General features: G+C 49.2%; 1 protein-coding gene across 1 annotated transcript in view; it reads right to left on the bottom strand.

The window, feature by feature from the left end:
* Positions 1-17,821: 17,821 nt before the first annotated feature.
* fto (FTO alpha-ketoglutarate dependent dioxygenase) overlaps positions 17,822-19,001 on the bottom strand; it is a 140,897-nt gene continuing 139,717 nt past the window's right edge. The window contains exon 15 of the mRNA XM_048263670.1: positions 17,822-17,966. Coding sequence (XP_048119627.1) covers positions 17,822-17,966 — 145 coding nt within the window. The remainder of the gene's footprint in view (positions 17,967-19,001) is intronic.

Below are 19,001 nucleotides of genomic sequence, written 5' to 3'. Positions count from 1 at the left end.
CTTTTCATTATTTTTTTTTCCTGTCTCGCCCATTCGCTCACACTCTTAACACACTAGCACACTCCCATTTATTCCTCGCTGCCTTCTCTCTCTCTCTCTCTCTCTCTCTCGGTTTCTGCGGGGCTAGTGAAGCCAGGCTACTGCACAGGGCCATTATTGTGCTTCCCAGGGTATCGTGTTCAGCAGCGGAGCGATGCACGTCCACTTATAGCAGCCGGACCTTTTAACCGCTTAACCTTTAGACATCATCAAGGGTGTCGGATGAACGGGCCCGGTCCATGGTTTTGCGGCTCCCCCGGCGCTCGTTAGATTACCCAGGGTGCTTCCTGTCCCCACCCTACTGTCCTCCCTCTGTTTCTGTCGTCCCGATCATCTGCAGGGGGCAGAATTGGGGGTGGGGTGGGGGGGAGGCAGGTTTGGCACTCAGCCTGAGAATGACACTCTCACTCAGCTGCTCTATGTGTGCCCTCCCACCCCCAGCAGAGACAGAATGATAGATAGACAGAGAGACAAAGAAAGAGAGAGAGAGAGAGAGAGAGAGAGAGAGAGAGAGAGAGAGAGAGAGAGAAAGAGAGAGAGAACAGAAGGCACACTCGTGAGATTAAGATGGAAAGATCTTATTGCTGACACTGCTGGACTACTCTGGTAGTCAGTGACAGGTGCACACACACACTAACTGACACAGACACAGACAAACTCACAGCCAGACAGACACACTGTCTCTCTCTCTCTCTCTTTCACACACACACACACAAACAAACCTTACCTTAAACAAATTACATACCATATATAAACTTATTAACATAAACAAACTTTTACATGGACATGAACACATATGTACACATAGTCTAATGCACACATGCACACACGCACACACGCACACACACACACACACACACACACACACACACACACACACCTGAAAAAGTAAGCAAGAGTTGAGTTGAGCTGTAATTTCCAGTGCTGCCTCAGCTTTGTGTGCAGGGCCAGAGTTACTTATTTATGACTGGCAGTCTGAAACCACCTGAAGGATGTGGAGGCCTAAAGTGCAGCGGAAGAAATGAAAATCAATACCTTCATTACACACCGAAAACTCCCAAATCGCTTCGCCCTCCAAACACAAACAAGAGAGAGGAGAGGAAAGAGAAAAACAAAAAGAACTGAACAAAGAAAAAAGAGCAGCAAAGTAGAAAAAAAGTAAAGCAAAAACAACAGCAAAAAAAGGAGACAAGTACTGTTGACCTGTGTCCAGTGGCAAAGCACTCCATTTATTTCCCCTTTATCTTCTCCGTAATCTGGTAACACAGGAGCTACACTGATAGCGCCTCAGGACAACGGCCAGAGCAAGCAAGAGCAGGATAGACAGACAGAGAGAGAGCATGACGGAAATAAAGAAGCAACAACAGCAGTGGAGAAAAAAAGACATGGGGGAGATGAAAAGAGAGATAGAGGAGTGTAGAGGTATCCTCTTTCCAAAACCCTTCCTCCCTCTTTATTTTCCCCCGTATAAAATAAGACATCAATAATACCAAGTTTCGCATAAAACAAGATATATTGAATGCATGTCATCATCATCAACACACACACCCTTGCATGGGCATGTCAGCATAATCAATAATACACACATCACACACACTGCCCCCGCATGTCAGCATTAACATGAGGCCTCACAAACATTTTGGCCGTGGAGCTGAATCGCATATGAGGCCTCTTCATGGAGCGGGTCTTGGGCCCCCCCCCTTGTATCTGAAGGTCGTGTGTAGGCACGCTCCCATGCATTAGTGATGAGAAAGCATGGGAGGAAACACTTCCTGGCTGTAGTCTGACAGCGGGGTTCTGCTTCAGTCCCGCTGATGAGATGGCGCTGATCGCCAGCCCGGACAGCACCAGTACTTCTTTCTCATGTGCAGTGCAGTCGGACTCCATTGCTTATCTGCGGTGCGCTTTCCTCCGATGCGTATCGCCTTCAGATCAACGCCACGCACAGGTGTTGCGGAGTGGGGAGGGCGAGACGCAATCAGACGTTGTAGTGTGTGTGTGTGTGTGTGTGTGTGTGTGTGTGAGTTCCTTCCTGGGCCGTTTAGGTAGGGCAGTGGCAGTGGCTGTGGCTGTAATCTGCACGGCCTGCAGGGGTGGTGGTGGTGGAGAGATGGCCGGAGCTGATGCAGCCTCCCCACCTGCAAAGCTGTGGCTGGCCTAGCAGTCAGAGTTCAGCACGGCCTGACAGCCAGTGTCACCTCACTTCCTCACCACTGATTTACACCACCAGCACAGGGCATGGGGGAGGTGTGTGTGTGTGTGTGTTTGTGTGTTTGAGGGGGGTAAATGGAGGCTTGAGGTGGCTACCTGCCCTCTGACCCTCCCAGTTCTGGAGGCAGGGGGGGTAGAGCCCTGTAAACGCCTTCATCGCGACCCCTTCACTCTTCCTCATTGCACTGTGTTCTGTTGGCTGGCCTCTGACCAGCAGATTACAGTGTTAAGTGGGAATTATCCCCTCTAACCCCAATCTCACTTAGGCATACAGGCCCATTCTTGTAATCACAAGGGGGGATACGCTTACAGCAAATCACTCCCTCTTTTCCTCCTCTTTTTATTTTTTTCCACAACTCTCTCTCTTCCTCTCTCTCTCTCAGATCACTTGATCTGTTCACTCTCTCTTTTCTTTCACTGTTGCTTTTTTCTGGGAACTGGCCGTGATCAGGCCGAAGTCCAGAGGTCCCCCAGGCATCAGTGGGAAAGAAAACACACTACCGTTATTGGCAAGCGGCTCCTCGGAGCTTCGATGGCAGCCAAAACATTTGTTACGCCTCCCCCACTTTCTTTTACTTTTCGCCTCCCCGTGGAATACGGGCGTTTGAAAAAAGGCCTGTCCGCCTTTCCTCACGGTCCATGCCAGTACCGCCATCGGCTGTACGGTCCACTGGCCTTTTCTGTCCATATCCACCAGCCCTGTGTGTGTGTGTGTGTGTGTGTGTGTGAGTGCTTATGTGTGTGTGTGTGTGTGTGTGTGTGTGCGATCATGTTGTGTGTGTGTGTGTGCATTCAGGTGCTTATGCGTGTGATTTTATGTGCGTGCGGATCATGTGTGTGTGTGTGTGTGTGAGTGCTTATGTGTGATTATGTGTGTGTGTGTGTGTGTGTGTATGTGTGCTTATGTGTGTGTGTGTGCTTATGTGTGTGCAGTCTCCAAGTCTGCGTGCTGAGGATGTGAGTTTTCAGCGGCAGGAAACCATCAAAGAGCATCTCTCGACAGCTCGTGAATTTTCACAAAATATAATAAAATAAATAAATAAAGACCGCTAGTGAGTCCACAGCATGTCCAGATCATTGAAAGCAATATGGTGTTCCACCGGAATGTCTTTTTACTTCTCCCATTTTTTATTCATGCATGTATATTTATATATTCTTTCTTTTCCAAAACCAGCGTCCCCCATCATCCTAACAGGTAAACAGAGCAGTAGCGGGCAGTCAGCGAGAGTGACACAACTCAATCTGAAGGTTTTTTCTACACACAGCTGCATATTAATGCGCCTCCCTTTTCTCCCTCCCCCTCTCTCTCCTCTGCATCCCAGATGGACAGATGAGTACTGCGCGGGCGGCGCAGACTGAGGGGATGTTGATGCCACTCGGACGGCCGCGGCTCCTTCATTTATTTATGGCGGGAGGAGGGACGGCCAGAGGCTCGGCTTCAGGATCCAGCATCACCGCCACACCTCAAGACCGCCACGCGACCGAGATCTACCCAGAAGTGCTTTTAGTCCACACTGAATATTTCACTTGCAACTTTGGGCCTCATAAGTCCTTTTAAGAGGTAGGAAAGAGCGTGTGGTAGGAGGGGATGTGTGTGTGTGTGTGTGTGTAGGTGTGAATATGTCGGTGTGTGTGTGTGTGTGTGTGTGACAGGGACAGGTAGACAAAAAGACAACACCACAAGTGATGCAAGGGACCTCTGTAACCCAGTCAAAGAAAACAGGTAGAGGAAGAGGGAAAAACAGGGTGGATGAGGTGAGAGAGAGGAGAGAGAGAGAGAGAGAGAGAGAGAGAGAGAGAGAGAGAGAGAGAGAGAGAGAGATGGGAGAGCAACCCTCTGGCCTTCTCTTCAAGGTCAGAGATTTGAGGAAGGAGCAGGTTAGTATTCACACTCTCCTCTCTCGGTCTATCTCTCTCTTTCTCTCAGTCTCTCTCTCTCTCTCTTTCCCTTCCTCACCATCGCAAGCATGGCAGCTTCTGAACATTGCCTTTCATCTGTGTGTGTGACTGTGTGTGTGTGTGTGTTTGACTGTGTGTGTGTGTGTGTGTGTATAAAAAACCCTAAAAACTGAAGGCAAGGGGGGGGGGAAACAGATGAAGCTTCTGAAAAGCAAAGCGGTGTTGGGGCACATATTTGACAACATCCAGGGAATCTTTGCCTTTATCGCAACCCAACCTCCCCCACCCCCTCACTTTAAAAGTGAGCACCATAAAAGAAGGGACTGGAGAGAGAGAGAGAGAGAGGGAGGGAGAGAGAACAACCACTCCAGATGTGTGTGAATGTAAATATCTGTGGGAGCTGCACAGCCAAGCTGGCTGCCTCTCATTGGGTTTGATCTGTTTATCTGTGGCCTCTGTGTGTGTGTGTGTGTGTGTGTGTGTGTGTGTGTGTGTGTGTGTGTGTGTGTGTGTGTGTGAGACAGGACAGGATGAGCTGAGGTTGGCAGGTGGCTGTGTGGTGAGGTATTGAGGGCTATGAAATATTTACCAAAGCAATAATGACTCCCTGGACAGAGAGGGCATAGAGAAAGGAAGAAACAGAGAGGGGAGGGGTGAAAAGCAGAAAGAGGGGGAACGAGAAAAAAAGAGGAAAGAAAAAAAAAACAGAAGGACTTGAGTGAAAACTGCCACACCTGTCAGAGGGAGAGTGGGAACAAAGAGGATTGATGCTGAGATGGGAGAGTCTCACTTTGGCCCCATCACTCGTTTGATGCAGGGCATGGCTGAAATCACTTCAAACAGCAAGCACATGCTTTGGCTGCTATATATACAGAATTTACTAACAACTTCAACGTGGTGATAGATGCATTCATCCACTTCAGCATACGCATACTGTGCACATAGACATATGCATACACACACACGCACAAAGTCAAGTAGTGTAAATGAAATTCTTGTGGTTTGAGACTGGCCCTCGTATCAGGGCCAGGCACCCTGATGTCCGAGCTTTCATGTGCCGCCCGTGTGTTTGGCTTTGAGTGAACGCCACAATCCAAGGTGCATGCTGGGACGCGGATTGATCCGGAAGCGAGATAGAGGAAGGAAGTGCTTCCACTGTGCTGGGTATTTCCACTCTGGAGCGCAGAGCTGCACAGAACACTGACGCTCGCAGAGTTCAGAGGGGAAGATACAAATCCTCAAGATGAAGGCTCTCTCTCTCTCTGTGTGTGTGTGTGTGTGTGTGTGTGTGTGTGTGTGTGTGTGTGTGTGTGTATGTGTTTGTGGGCCTCCATGTGCATGCGTACTTTGCACATGCACATTGCAGGAAAGCATAGAATGATAAATGAACAGTCTGTGTGTGTGCAGGTAGGCATGAGTGAGTGAATGTACATCTACATCCGAGTGTGTGCGTGTGTGTGTTTGTGTGTGTGAGTGTGTGCGTGTGTGTGTTTGTGTGTGTGGGTCCCTATAAGCATTTACTGTGCATGTGCATTGCTTAAACTGGTCACAGCATAGCATGGAATGACAAACAGTAGACAGAGGACTGAATGTCACAAAATCTGTGTGTGTGTGTGTGTGTGTAGCAGCTGTCATAAACCAACACCAGGCTATTTCCAGCTCACCTCGTGGCTGAGGAGGTAGAATGAGGTGAAGCGAGAGGTCCAACCATGCTGTACGTTTGTCCCCTGAAAAACAAACCTGCCCTCCTCCCCGGTCCAGTGGCCCCTGAGGCCCACACTCTTCCTGTCCAGGAGGTCCTGACATGTTGGCTTGCACGACCTGCGACCTTTGACCTCTCCTGCTCCCCAATCCTTTGCCGGGCATTTTCAGGGCGTGCGAGGTGAGTGATGACACAGCGGCCGGAGAAACGCGTCAGATATGTGCCCAGAAAAACACTGGACTGTGCACTTGCCCCTACTGTTCCACAAAGGAAACAAACAGCCGTTAAGAGGAAGCACAAATGTGTCTGCCAAATGGGGGCCCGACGAGGTTTACTCACCCATCAGTCATTTATAGAAAAACGTCGATGTCACTTACATATGCATACTTAATAATGGGATCATTCATTTGCCCCTATGTGGACGTTGTTTAAAGAGAGAGAGAGAGAGAGAGAGAGAGAGAGAGAGAGAGAGAGAGAGAGAGAAGGGGAAAAAAGCAGAGGTAAAAGATTGAGTGGCCTCTAAAATAAATGCACGGTGGAGGCCATTCCAGATGAGCCCGTCTGCGTGATCCATAATTGATCACAATGACAAACGGCTGGACGGAGCGAGAGCGAGGGCTTGTGGCTGCCGCTGTCTGGATTAAATGACCAGACACAACCTTTAAAGCTGACCTACACGGGTCGGGGTGTGTGTGTGTGTGTGTGTGTGTGTGTGTGGGGGCTGCTGTGTGTGTTTGTGTGTGTGTGTGTGTGTGTGTGTACGGGGGTAGAAAAAAAATAACGCAACACAAAAATCCATGCAACCAGAGTCGGCCGCCTAACACACACACACACACTACTCACCCCCACCTCCCGATGAGGGATGTTAAACAACAACTGGACTGCCTGGCAATTATCATGATTGGAGTGCTGTGCATGGTGAACAGAGGGGTGTGTCTCTATATGAGTGTGTGTGTGGAAGTGTGTACATCCCTGTGTGTGTGTGTGTGTGTGTGTGTGTGTGTGTGTGTGTGTGAGGTGGGGAGGGGGGCTCCACTCTGTGCGTTTCCCCATAGGGCTCTAAGGCTCACTCCTGATTAGCATGCATGCTTTTACAGGCGAGGCCGCCCTGTCAATGCTCTCCACTTTATTTATTAGTAAATAGAGACAGATGGTGGAGAGGAGGTGGTATTGACTGACCATAGCCTTTTAAACAGGAATCAATGGCAGGGGTGGAGCACTGTGACAGCAGCATTAACTCAGTAATATGGGGGGTTATGAAATGAATGCTGTCGCTGGCACTGCCTCTGCTGCTGCATAGGGCTCCATGCCCCCCAGCACTGGTGCTTAGACTGGGGTGGGAGAGAGGAGGGTAAATGTGTGTGTGTGTGTGTGTGTGTGTGTGTGTGTGTGTGTTCGAGAGAGAGAGAGAGAGAGAGAGGGAGTGAGATAGAGAGTCTGTGTGTGTGTGTATTCGTTTGAGAAAGAGAGAGAGTCTGTGTGTGTGTGTGTGTTTGTGGTGGTTGAGTTTGCCCTGACGACAAGTCCGAGCCGGCTGACAACAGATTTATAAACGGAGGCATTCGGCCATCGAGCGCATCGATCAGCCACACAGGCACGTTAGCGGTTTTATTCTAGTGGCAGAAAACCATTAGCAGAGAGGGAGGCTGAGAAGTCTGTGGTCTGAAGGGGTGGGCCAAGGCTGACGGAGATGCTGAAGAGTGTCTGCGTGCGTGTGTGTGTGTATGTATATGGTGTATAGGGGTTGGGGGGGGTTGTCAGTGTATCCTGACATTTATCTGGTGATGACAACACTAAACCTCTTCATCATTACAGAACATCTCTGTTCAGACAGGTCTCTCACTTCACCCACCTCACTGTGCTCCCTCTCTCTCCATCTCTGCCTGATGTGATCTCTGAGGGCTGCTCTCTGGCTGATGGCTGAGACAGACAGAACTGCTCGGAGTCTGGGAGGCTGTAAGTGAAGCAGTAAGATCCAGAACTGTGCCCCCCCCCCCCCCCCCCCCCCCCCCGAGGGGACCACAGCCTCCATCACTAGAGCTCTGAGGAGCCATCTCTCTCATCCACAACCAGCCCCCTCTACTGTCAGGGAGGGAGAGGAGGATTAAGATGGTGTGGGCAAGAAGGCAGAGAGACATGGAAAGAAAGAGAAGGATGGAGGTGAGAGAGAGAGAGAGAGAGAGAGAGAAAAAACACTCAGGCTATAAAAAAACAAACAGAGCAAACAGAAGAGAGCATCGGAGTTAAAGAGGATAGAAAGGGAGCGAGGGGCATGAGACAGAGAGAGGTAGAGGGAGGAATGAAGGGAGAGAGAGAGAGGGAGGGATGGAGGGAGATAGAGAGGGAGGGATGGAGGGAGAGAGAGAGGGAGGGATGGAGGGAGAGAGGTAGAGGGAGGAATGAAGGGAGAGGGAGAGGGAGGGATGGAGGGAGAGAGGGAGAGGGAGGAATGAAGGGAGAGGGAGAGGGAGGGATGGAGGGAGAGAGAGAGGGAGGGATGGAGGGAGAGAGGTAGAGGGAGGAATGAAGGGAGAGGGAGAGGGAGGGATGGAGGGAGAGAGGTAGAGGGAGGGATGGAGGGAGAGAGGAACAGAGGCACACTTCAGCCAGAGGTCAGCTCCATCATGCTTATTAATGAGGTCTGTGGCTCCACACTGAGGGCCTGTAATGGGACACGGATGCTTCACCAACACACACCCCACACACACACACACATACAGCCCCCCCCACACACACACACACACACACACATACAGCCCCCCTTACCACCACACACACACACACACACACACACACAGCCCCCCAGCCCCCAAATAATACCCACAGCAAACCAATACCCCCACACACACACACACACACACACACCCCCCCCACACACACACACACACACACACACACATACAGCCCCCTCCTCTGCTCAGCTCATAGCCCAGCGGCTGGCCTCTACGACACTGCCAAGCAATTACCACGTTAACCTGGGAGCAGCCCACACAATCCAACCAGGGCTTTACAGCAGCCTCTCAGACCAAACAGAGAGAGAGAGAGAGAGAGAGAGACAGGCAGGGAGGGAGGAAGGGTGAGAGAGAGCAAGAGAGAAGGGGGGGATGGAGGGAGGAAGGGATGGAGGGATGAGAGAGAGAGCAGGGAGCCAGCCAGGGCTCAGCAGTGTACACAGCGGTGGAAAAAGGTCATCTCCTCCCTCCAAGGACTTCCTTAAATAAAGTCCCCTATCCTTGCGCTTTCCTGAGCAAACAACCTCCTCTCCGCCCGTTATTAACTAAATATGAGGACTTTGACCAGGGGACAAAAATTCAATATTTTCCCCCACCAAATATTTAAAGCAAGCAAATAAACAGACAAATAAATAGACCTCCCATGCCACCGGAGGAGCCGGCGAGCCCCCTGGATGTAATTTGACGGCCGAGTTATTTGGAAGAGGCCAGAGCTGAGAGCTATTCAGGGGCTCATTTGAAGGCCTGTCAATCACAGGTTGCCGTGGTGCTGTTGTCGAGGCGGGCAGACGGCGAGGCAGGGTGGTGAGGGGGTTGGCGTGAAGAGTCGCCAGGGCGCCGATCCCCTCCTCAAGGTTGGAGCAGATAAGGTGAACGTCTCTCTTGATGAATACATCACACCGCTCGCCTGCTCTCTCTCTCTCTCCTGCTCCCTCCCTCCCTCCCTCCCTCTCTCTCGACCTTTCTCTCTCTTTATTTTCTTCCATCCTTCCCCACGACGCCTATCAAAACATCTTAATGCTCGCCTAATAGCCTGCTTTTATCCTGCTTCTGTCCAAAGAAATGAATTAAACATGATGAAAGAGAGAGAGACAGAGAGAGAGATAAAGAGAGAGAGAGAAAGAGAGAGAGAGAGAAGAGGTGATGAGCTGCTTGTCTGGGCTAATTCCCCGCCACTGATTAAGGTTTAAAGCGATGCGTCGGGCCGCGCTGTCCTGTCGGAGAGAAGAGCCCTCAAGTAGCCATCTTTTCATCCTCTTATGCATTTTTGTTCTAGACATGTAACAAGCTGTGGCCCGCGATATTAAGCAGGCCTTCTCATCCATATTACATGAGATGTAGATGGCTCAATTATGCCTGGACTGACTAAGACCCTGGCTTGGAAAGGTAGCAAAGGAGGAATCTCTGCTATGAGCTAACCTTGCGGTCTCGGAATGGCTAGCCATGCTAACCATGTTGTTTGGACCATTTGCAGTGGAGCTGTGAGAGGGGCCTAGCTTGTGTTTGGGGGGTTATGGAGCAGCTGGAGTTTCAGTGTTAACTGCTAACGGCTAACAGTGACAACATAAAAGTAATAACAAACTCAAACACAGTGCTAACATGTTGTTTGAACCACAGACAGTCAGCCTGTTAGAAGAGCGCCTGGAATGTGTGTGTAGGGGGGTGTTGCGGGGTAGCTGGAGTGTGTGTGTGTTTGTGTGTGTGTGTGTGTGTGTGTGTGTGTGTGTGTGTGTGTGTGTGTGTGTGTGTGTGTGTGTATTGGACAGCGCTGGACAGGAGGCCTCCGGGGTGTTGTGATGCGGAGTCATTGGAACCGGAGCTGAGGGGCCAACGAGAGCCAAATGCGGCCCCAGCTGCGGAGTGGAGCGGAGAGGCCCAGCCTGCTGGAGCGGAGGGGGAAACTGGGTCACAGGACTTCAGAGAGGCCCTTCTGAAGATCAAGGCTGGAGAGCAGCACACCCTCAGAGCCTCCGAGACCTGGGGAGAGTGTGTGCGTGTGTGTGCATATGAGTGTGGGGGGTGGACAGTCGCTGCAGTGACTCTCGTCAAAGATGGACCCTCTGCTGCTCCACTGATCTCCCTCTCCGCTGTCACAAACACGGCACAAGTTATGGGCCCAGAGCCCGAGTTCCTCTTGCTCGGATGCCATAAACAAGCCTCGCAAAGCCTGTCCACACATGCTCGGCCAGGACCAGCAAGTGTCCAAACACACACACACAGTAACACTTGCACACCCTCATGTAGCATAGCACAGTGCAGCACAGCAGCGGTGGCGGCCCAGGCATTAAACACAACTCTGCAGGCCACTCGTGTAATACACACGGGTGAGTCACCGACCCCTTCTGTGGTGGTAAACACTGACCAGCCGGGCGCCCTTTCATCTGATGCCCATCTGCACATGGGTCAGACTCGACTCCAGGGCTAGAGCCCACACAAAACACCAGACAGACGCTCGACTTCACAGCAAAACACCAGACACACAGACACTTACACTGCAGCTCAAGCAACTAAACGCCAGGGCCAGTTGCAGTTCTATTTGCCAATTGAAAGACTTTCATTTCCAGTGATGTGCGCTATAGAGAAACTAGCGGAGAGAAACTCCACTCGTTCATCCATTCACCAAGCACTCCTTGGAGGAGGAACCTATAACGTGTTGAGATGAGGCCAGAAAGGTATGCACACAAACTATGTCGATGGACTTGCGAGCTGTCAGCCCCCTTGTGTTCCAAGTTCTACTGTAAATAAGTGAAATTCTTGACAGCTCAGCTTAGATCATTGCGACCCTAAAGGTAAGAAGGTAAGGTGGAGCACCGAACACCTTACACCAGACAGGTGGGTAGCACGCGGCAACCAAGCTGTAATGCCGCACGGCGTCTCCAGACAAGGTATTGTGGCCCTCGACAGGGTCGTGGAGAGAGCGGGGGTGGGGGGGGGGATGGGAGAGAGAGTCTGACAGGCCCACTGCTGCTGCTGCTTCCCCGGGCTGGGATGGCGGGCTGCACCTGTATTATGTGTTCATCAGAGGTGGAGGGGCTGCTGTCTCCGCTCTCGCTCCACAGAGGTGAGCAACGGCAGGGACACACAGGGGAGAGACTGTCAGCCAGCATCAGCCAGTCATCAGTCAGAGCAGTGGACAGGGGAGAGAGAGAGAGAGAAAGAGAGAGAGGAGTGGATAAGGAGTGAAGTGGAAAAGAGTGTGGGAATAAGGACTCACACACACACACACACACACACACACACACACACACTATACTGCATATTCAGTCTAAACTATAAACAAACATTCAAAAACACTATTACCGGTACATGACACAAGTAAATACATATTGGCATGGCAAAGAAAGTGCTTGCTTTTGTGCAAGATTAAAAACATAGATGGATGTGGAATGACATAAGCTCTGAATGTGGCATGGGCTGAATGAAATGAATGTTGGTCCACGGTGTCACTGTGGGCGCTGAACAACAAGTATGAATAGAAATAAGTCTAAAACAAACAGCGGACTTTGGACTGGCATTCGCATCAAACGCATTAACAGGACATTGTCAAAGCATTAATCCAAGTAACCTTTAAGACCCGGAACAAGGTCAAAAAAAAAGAGAGAGAGAAAAAGTCTCTATTGTTTTTAATATATGTTATGACTCATGCTACGCACTAGTTCTCTAGGTTGTTTGTATGGATATACTGTATGGGAGCGCACACACACACACACACACACACACACACGTTAGGGTAGTTGGATTCAGGCTTTCTAATTCTTTCTCTGTGAAGGGCAGGGCCCATCTAAGAAGTGCTGGAGGTGACCTGTAATTATTGATGCTATCAGTAGCCTAGCTGTGCAATCAGATCTAACAGTGCCGCCTTTGCCTCCGAGGGACCAGTGCACTCCAATCTACAACACTCACACACACACACACACACACACAACACATACACACACACAGTGACAGGGATATGACCCCAAACCGATACTTTTCTCCAGCACCTGGTTATTTTATCTTTCTTTCACCTATTGTTGGGCCTAATTGCGGGTGCTCTCTGGCGACTGACCCCTGTCAGAACAATGCATACCTGTGCGTCCCTCTAGCCACTCGCAATTGTCTCCACAAGTGGGCATTCAGCCTCAGCCCCTGAGGACAGAGGCCCTGACCATCCATCACTCACTTGCACACACACACACAAAGTCAACTGACTCACTCAACTCACTACAGGAAGCCACCAATATGACCTGTGCACACTTCATCATATCCCTGCAGCCCCACCCGTTACTGTTCACTGGAGTAGAGGAGAGGAGAGCAGACCTCAGGGGGGTTTGTGTCGCTTTATTATCGTGTCATATTCCATATACTCCAGGTTGGGCTTGACCTGAGGAGAGGGATGAAATATTTACTGAGACCAAAGGCAATTTAATCAGATGTCTGACATGTTTTTTAAGTCATAAAGGCAAGATGAATTTGACCGCATGGCTCGAGCAATGAGAGAAAACGGCTATTTTGTTCAAAAATCTCACCTGTCATAGCACCTCCGTGCTGTAGCACATCAGCCCGCAGTGTAGTCTTCCAGTGCTGAAGGCAGTGCCACTAAAAGCTAGCTCCAGAGGGACAGCACATGTACAGTAGGCCCGAGTTACATAGCTCAACTGGGTATGACAGAAACAACTGCTAACTGCTAACGAAAGGCCTCGAAGAGTCGGTTAGAACCTGCATGTGATGCACACTAGAACATGATGCCCATGGGTGAGAGAGAGGGCCTCTATATGTTTTGGTGTGCACATATGAGTGTGTGTGTGTGTGTGTGGTGTATGTGTGTGTTTTTGCGTGTACGCTTGTTTGTGTATGTCTTTATAAGGCATGTGATGCACACTAGAACAGGAAGCCCATGGGTGAGCTGAGAGAGAGGGCCTCTATATGTTTTGGTGTGCACATATTGTATGAGTGTATGTGTGTTGTGTATGTGTTTGTGTGTGTACGCTTGTTTGTGTATGTCTTTATAAGGCAAGAGAAAAGGCACAAACTGTTTGACTTTGTCCAAAAGTATACGGTGTAGTTCTGCTTGGCTGTGTTCCCTTGTCAAGCACGATGAGAGATTTGAGAAGGATGTCCTGTGTAAGAAAGGGATTAATGAACTCAAATACGCCAAAATATCACCCTGAATACATGAGCCAGAAGCTCCTAGACACACACACACACACACACACACACACACACACACACACACACACAGCAACAATGCCCAGCATTCATTGACCAATGAACAGATATGGATCACAAGTACAGACAGTTCCCGCACCCAAAAACACAGAAAAGGCAGTGGCCATGTGCTGATAAGCAGACCATATTTTTATTTCACTATCATATCTAGTGCTTTTGCACACACAAAGCTCTCAGACAAGCCATGGACTCAGGAGCACTGCACTATCAAACGGAACATTGCTGCTATGCTCAAGGAAGTCAGGAAATAAAAACATACAAAAAACAACTTTTACAGCATACATTTAGCAAGAACACAATATTTGGCAACCATTGACAAAGTCTAAAACATCTTCAGAAAGTATAAAACACATCTGCATTTCCCACATCATACTGCGCTCCGCTCTGCAGCGTGGCGGGCTCCGCCCCCCCCACCCCGAGTCTGGAGCAGCTCCGACCCCAGAAGCGGGTCAGTCCAGCCCCGAAGTCCACCGCTTATTTGGGTCTCTCTCTCATTCCCTCTCCCCCCAATACCATCCGCTTGGAAATAAAACGCAGACATGAACGAATAACAGAGAAGAGAGACAGAGGAAGGCTGCTTGGTTTAAACAATCAACACTTTAACTTCCATTCACTTCCATTCACAGGGGGAAAGCCACTGGAGTAGGCCAGGGAGGATGGGGGAGTGTGAGTGAGTGTGTGAGATAGGGGCTGGTAGGAGCTGCATGGCGCAAACCTTATTTCCACAAACCTCCAATACAACTGATCAGACAGGCATATTTGATGGGGTTTTTTTCCAGACTTGGGTACCTTGTCTTTATGCTTGAGCTACAGGAACTGTGTTTAAAAATGGGTCTCCAAGAGAGTCAAAATCTCAACTTGCCGTCATAAAAACTAAATGCTGAATCAAGCATGTCAAAAACGATCAAAACTGTGGTCTCCAACACTATTTAAAAAAAAATCTTACATGACTTGAGCTAGTACTGTATCCATCTTGAACACATTAGACTTGGGTCTGATTTGTTTACTTGGGGTAATACTTACTAATGGATCCTGCTTAGCTGAGCAACGCTGTTTGAAGCAAGGGTGTGATCATGTTGGTACTTTTCAAGAGTTGATCCATTTTCATTACTTGTTAACAGCATAAGCCACACAACTCCAGTGGAAAATCAAAGTACAACACCAAAGATGTTGCATGAGCAGAAACATTAGCAGTTGGTGGAAATAAATTTACATTTGACATTATACCAACTACACTTGTTGTGAGTGAGAGTGAGAGTGAGTGTGTGTGTGTGTGTGTGTGTGATGATTAGGGGTCCTCCCTCAATTTACAGCACAAATATCTTCCAGACTTGCTACAGGCATGAAAGGCCTAATCCCATGCGTGCGAGCACAAACACACACACACACACACACGCACACACACACAGATACACACACAGACAAGATAGCACCAACATACTCATGAAAATACATACTATACTCGATGGGAACTTCACCAAATCTCATATAAACAAGCATGGTATCACCAATTCATACAAATAAATTCAATCTTTGTAACAAGTTTTCATACCTTCATATTCAAAAGTATTATATATCTACAGACACACAGACACAAACTCACACAGACACAAAAACACACTCGCACACACACACAGTCACACGCGCACACAAACACACACACACACACTCACATATACAAACAGCCACAAACAACAGACACACGCAGGACTAAAAACAGGTGCACATAATAATACGTTTGTAAAATGGCATCGTATGCCATGCCCTTTATCCTACACATATAACCATTTCAGTCACCTCGCGAGAGTGGGAGACATTAGCTCTTCACTCTCAGACAACGAAGTCACAGAGAAGGAAAGAAAGAAAGAGAGAAATAGAAATAGAGATAGAAGATGAAAGAGAGAGATAGAGAAATAGAGATATAGGAAGAAAGAGAGAGAGATATAGAGATAGCAACAGAAAGAAATATTTCATAAAGCATTTATGTGTAGCATCTATATGAAGTGCATGAATAGACCTCGCTTCTCACTGAACGCAAAAGCACAGTAATATGGAACATTCAAATGAGTAAAACTAAAATATAATGGGAGATTATGGTCCTACCATGTATACACAGGACATGCCATGGGTAGTTTTTGTTAGTTTAGTTAGTTATCTTGCAGGGGTCAAGCTGGACCACTGTGACACTACAGGCCGCGTGATGGATCTACCAATCTTTCTATCTATCTATCTATTTGTCTCCGGAGGAGAGGGGGGGGGGGGGGGGGGGGGGGGTTAGGGGTGGTGGTGGTGGAGGTGGAGGGGTGGCATCCCTTCTCTAAGGGTTAGACTGTTCCTCTAGATGTGTGCGCTTGGCCAGAGAACCTGTGGAGAGGTGTGGAGTCTCATGGAAGAGTAAGGGAGAGGGAAAGAGAGGGGGGTAGAGAGAGAAAAAGGGAGATAGAGGGAGTGAGAGAGAAAGAGAAAGAGGGAAAGGGACAGGGAGAGACAGAAAGAGAGAGAGTGTATGGGTTATGGGTTAACAGTAAGAGAGAGAGTGTATGGGTTATGGGTTAACATGAGAACATGAAGGTTAGGAGGGTGGGTGTGGGGGTGTAGCAGGATGCCCCATGTGTAGACTCTCTGGCTGCCTGGCTGGTGGGCGTAGAGGGCACGGTCAGTGTGTGTGTGTGTGTGTGTGTGTGTGTGTGTGTGTGTGTGTTTTAGGGGGAGGCAGGACAGGTGCTGTGCGGGTCCTGCCATCTTGTGCTGTCTCTCCCCCGCAGAGCCACTCCCTCCCGACCGCTCACCAGTCACATCCTGCAGCACAACAAAAAATGCAAATCACCTTGTACTGTTGCAGCATCTGACTCACACACACCCACACACCCACACACACCTGCAACCGCAACACACCATTGTCATAACCTGTCCTGTCTCTGACATCCTCATTATGCCTGATGCCAATTTCTACCTGCTGCCTACACTACTGATATGCCCGTGTCCAAACCAGGCTAACACACACTCACCACTTCCCACACTAGCAGGGCTGTAGAGGCCTTGTGATGCATCCAGGGATCCTCAGTTACAGACTCAATCCCCCTTATCAACAACCCATATCAACACTTGTCCCAGCATACTTCTGCTCTCTAAACGTCTCTCAGAACTTACCACCCTCCACTCCCGTATGAAAAAGATCTATACAATTCATATATGTTCCATTATATATACATATCATATACAATGATAGTGTGCTAATGCACATTATGATCCCTTGTTATTTGTTTTGTTTTACGTTGAAGGCCATTTTGCCATTTTAGTACCATTTAGCACAAATGTCGGAGCATTTCCCATGCATGCACGAGCACCCTCTGAGCCTGGCTGCCCGTATCAGCAGGTATCGTATCAGCAGGTATCTTATCTTGGCTGACTGGGGAGGAGACCCTGACCTGACCACAGATTGCAATTAGGGACGGGTCAAAGATGCGGTGTGTGTCCATTTGTGTGTAAGTGTGTGTGTGTGTGTTCAGGATGTGTGTGTGTGTGTGTGGGGGGGGGGCTGTCAGTTTCCAAATGCCAGGGTGAGGGAATAATTAAAGCATATTTATGGTGGAGGTGGAGGGTGAGGGGAGTGGACAGGAGGAATACTTTTTGGAGACCTGGGATGATAGGAGCAAGGTGCACTGTGAGCTGCACAATTAAGGGTGACAAGCAGGGACTGGCATTCCAGTTAAAGTGTGATATCAAAGTTGAGATGTGTGTGTGTGTGTGTGTGTGTCTGTGTGTGTGTGCATTTCAAATTCATATTAATTTGTCCCATACAATTATAGATGCAGTGAAATGCCTTGTCCACGACATGTGTATGCGTGTGTGGGTTGCTTTGACATGTGGTGATTTGTTCTAGGTGTGTCAGGTGAGTGTGTGCCAATACAAGTTCCGTGTGTGTGTGTGTGTCTGTGTGTGTGTGTGTTTCTGTGGAAGAGTTACACATGAACACATAAACTACACATGGCGTTTGTGCTTGTACGTTCCCTTCACCATCTCTCACCACTCACCTCCATAGAAGTGACTCCACCCGGTTGATGATGTCAGCCAGGTCAAAGGGCAGGAGCATCTCGGGGTCATCGGAGTCCCAGTAGGGGCGGTCCACGGGGGCCTCCTCGGGGGGCAGCGTCTGGGCAAGACTGGACTGGCACCTGGGAGAAGAATAGCAACAACAGCACCCTGGGCCATGAGAACCACAGTCTTCTCCAGCAACACAGACCAGCAGCACAGCCTGCTGTAGGCCCTTTACAAGGCCTGTGCTATTTATAGTACTACAGTATACATGCTTTTAACATGAAATACCTAACCAATTTGTGTGTGTGTTTGTGTGTGTGTGTGTGTGTGTGTGTAAGTAAGTGCCTGTCTGTAGAGGCTCTAGGGGGGAATTTTAGAGGACTGGAATTTTAGAGGACTGGATATTTGACTGGAAGACCTTGTGTGTGTGTGTGTGTGTGTGTGTGTGTGTGTCAGGTCAGTATTTGTTTTCCCTAAACACATGACTGAGGGTGATTTGACTGAGGGCGGTGCATTTCCTGTCCTGTTTACAATACCCAATAAGTGTCTCTGACAACGGCCCTGTTAAACACTGACGGAGTATCACTTCAGGGCACAGAAGGTCTGTGTGTGTGTGTGTGTGTGTGTGTATGTGAGGAAGGTTGTTTAAGAATAGGCCCCTTCATGGTGCTACCTCGGAGATAAGGTTCAGGAATGTGCATTGTGCAACAGGACAGTGAGGAAGTGTTATGCGTGGGAAGCCATGCGTGCCTGTTGCATGCGCCGCTGCTTCTTCCCGATGAGACACGTCGAGCACCACGTGTTTGTCGTTGACATCGCCAGATCAGATGGCCAGATGACATTTCGATTTCGACATTTCGATTTATATGTTCTGATTATTGCCTCGTTTCCTGTTTTTTCCTGTGAACTTCACTGAAACCAAATGGGCGGCTGTTGTGGTGACTTGATCGTGATGGGAGGGAGTGGGGGGGGGGGTGCTGCTGCTGCTGCTGGTAGTGGTGGCAGGGGTGTTGAGCTGCCGTCATAAATCTGCAGCCCATGGTTACAGATGGGAATGACCTTTGACCCGGAAGCACAAGCGAAAGGACAGCAGTGCAGCTGGAGTACTCCTCTTACTCTAGACGAGGCCGACAGTACTCCCCAGTCGGACATTATTAAAAAGAAGATGCTTG

Source organism: Alosa alosa, chromosome 14 (assembly GCF_017589495.1).
Source record: "Alosa alosa isolate M-15738 ecotype Scorff River chromosome 14, AALO_Geno_1.1, whole genome shotgun sequence".
Classification (NCBI taxonomy): domain Eukaryota; kingdom Metazoa; phylum Chordata; class Actinopteri; order Clupeiformes; family Clupeidae; genus Alosa; species Alosa alosa.
Note: the sequence above shows the minus strand (reverse complement) of the source record. Positions and strands in the feature narration are given on the sequence as shown.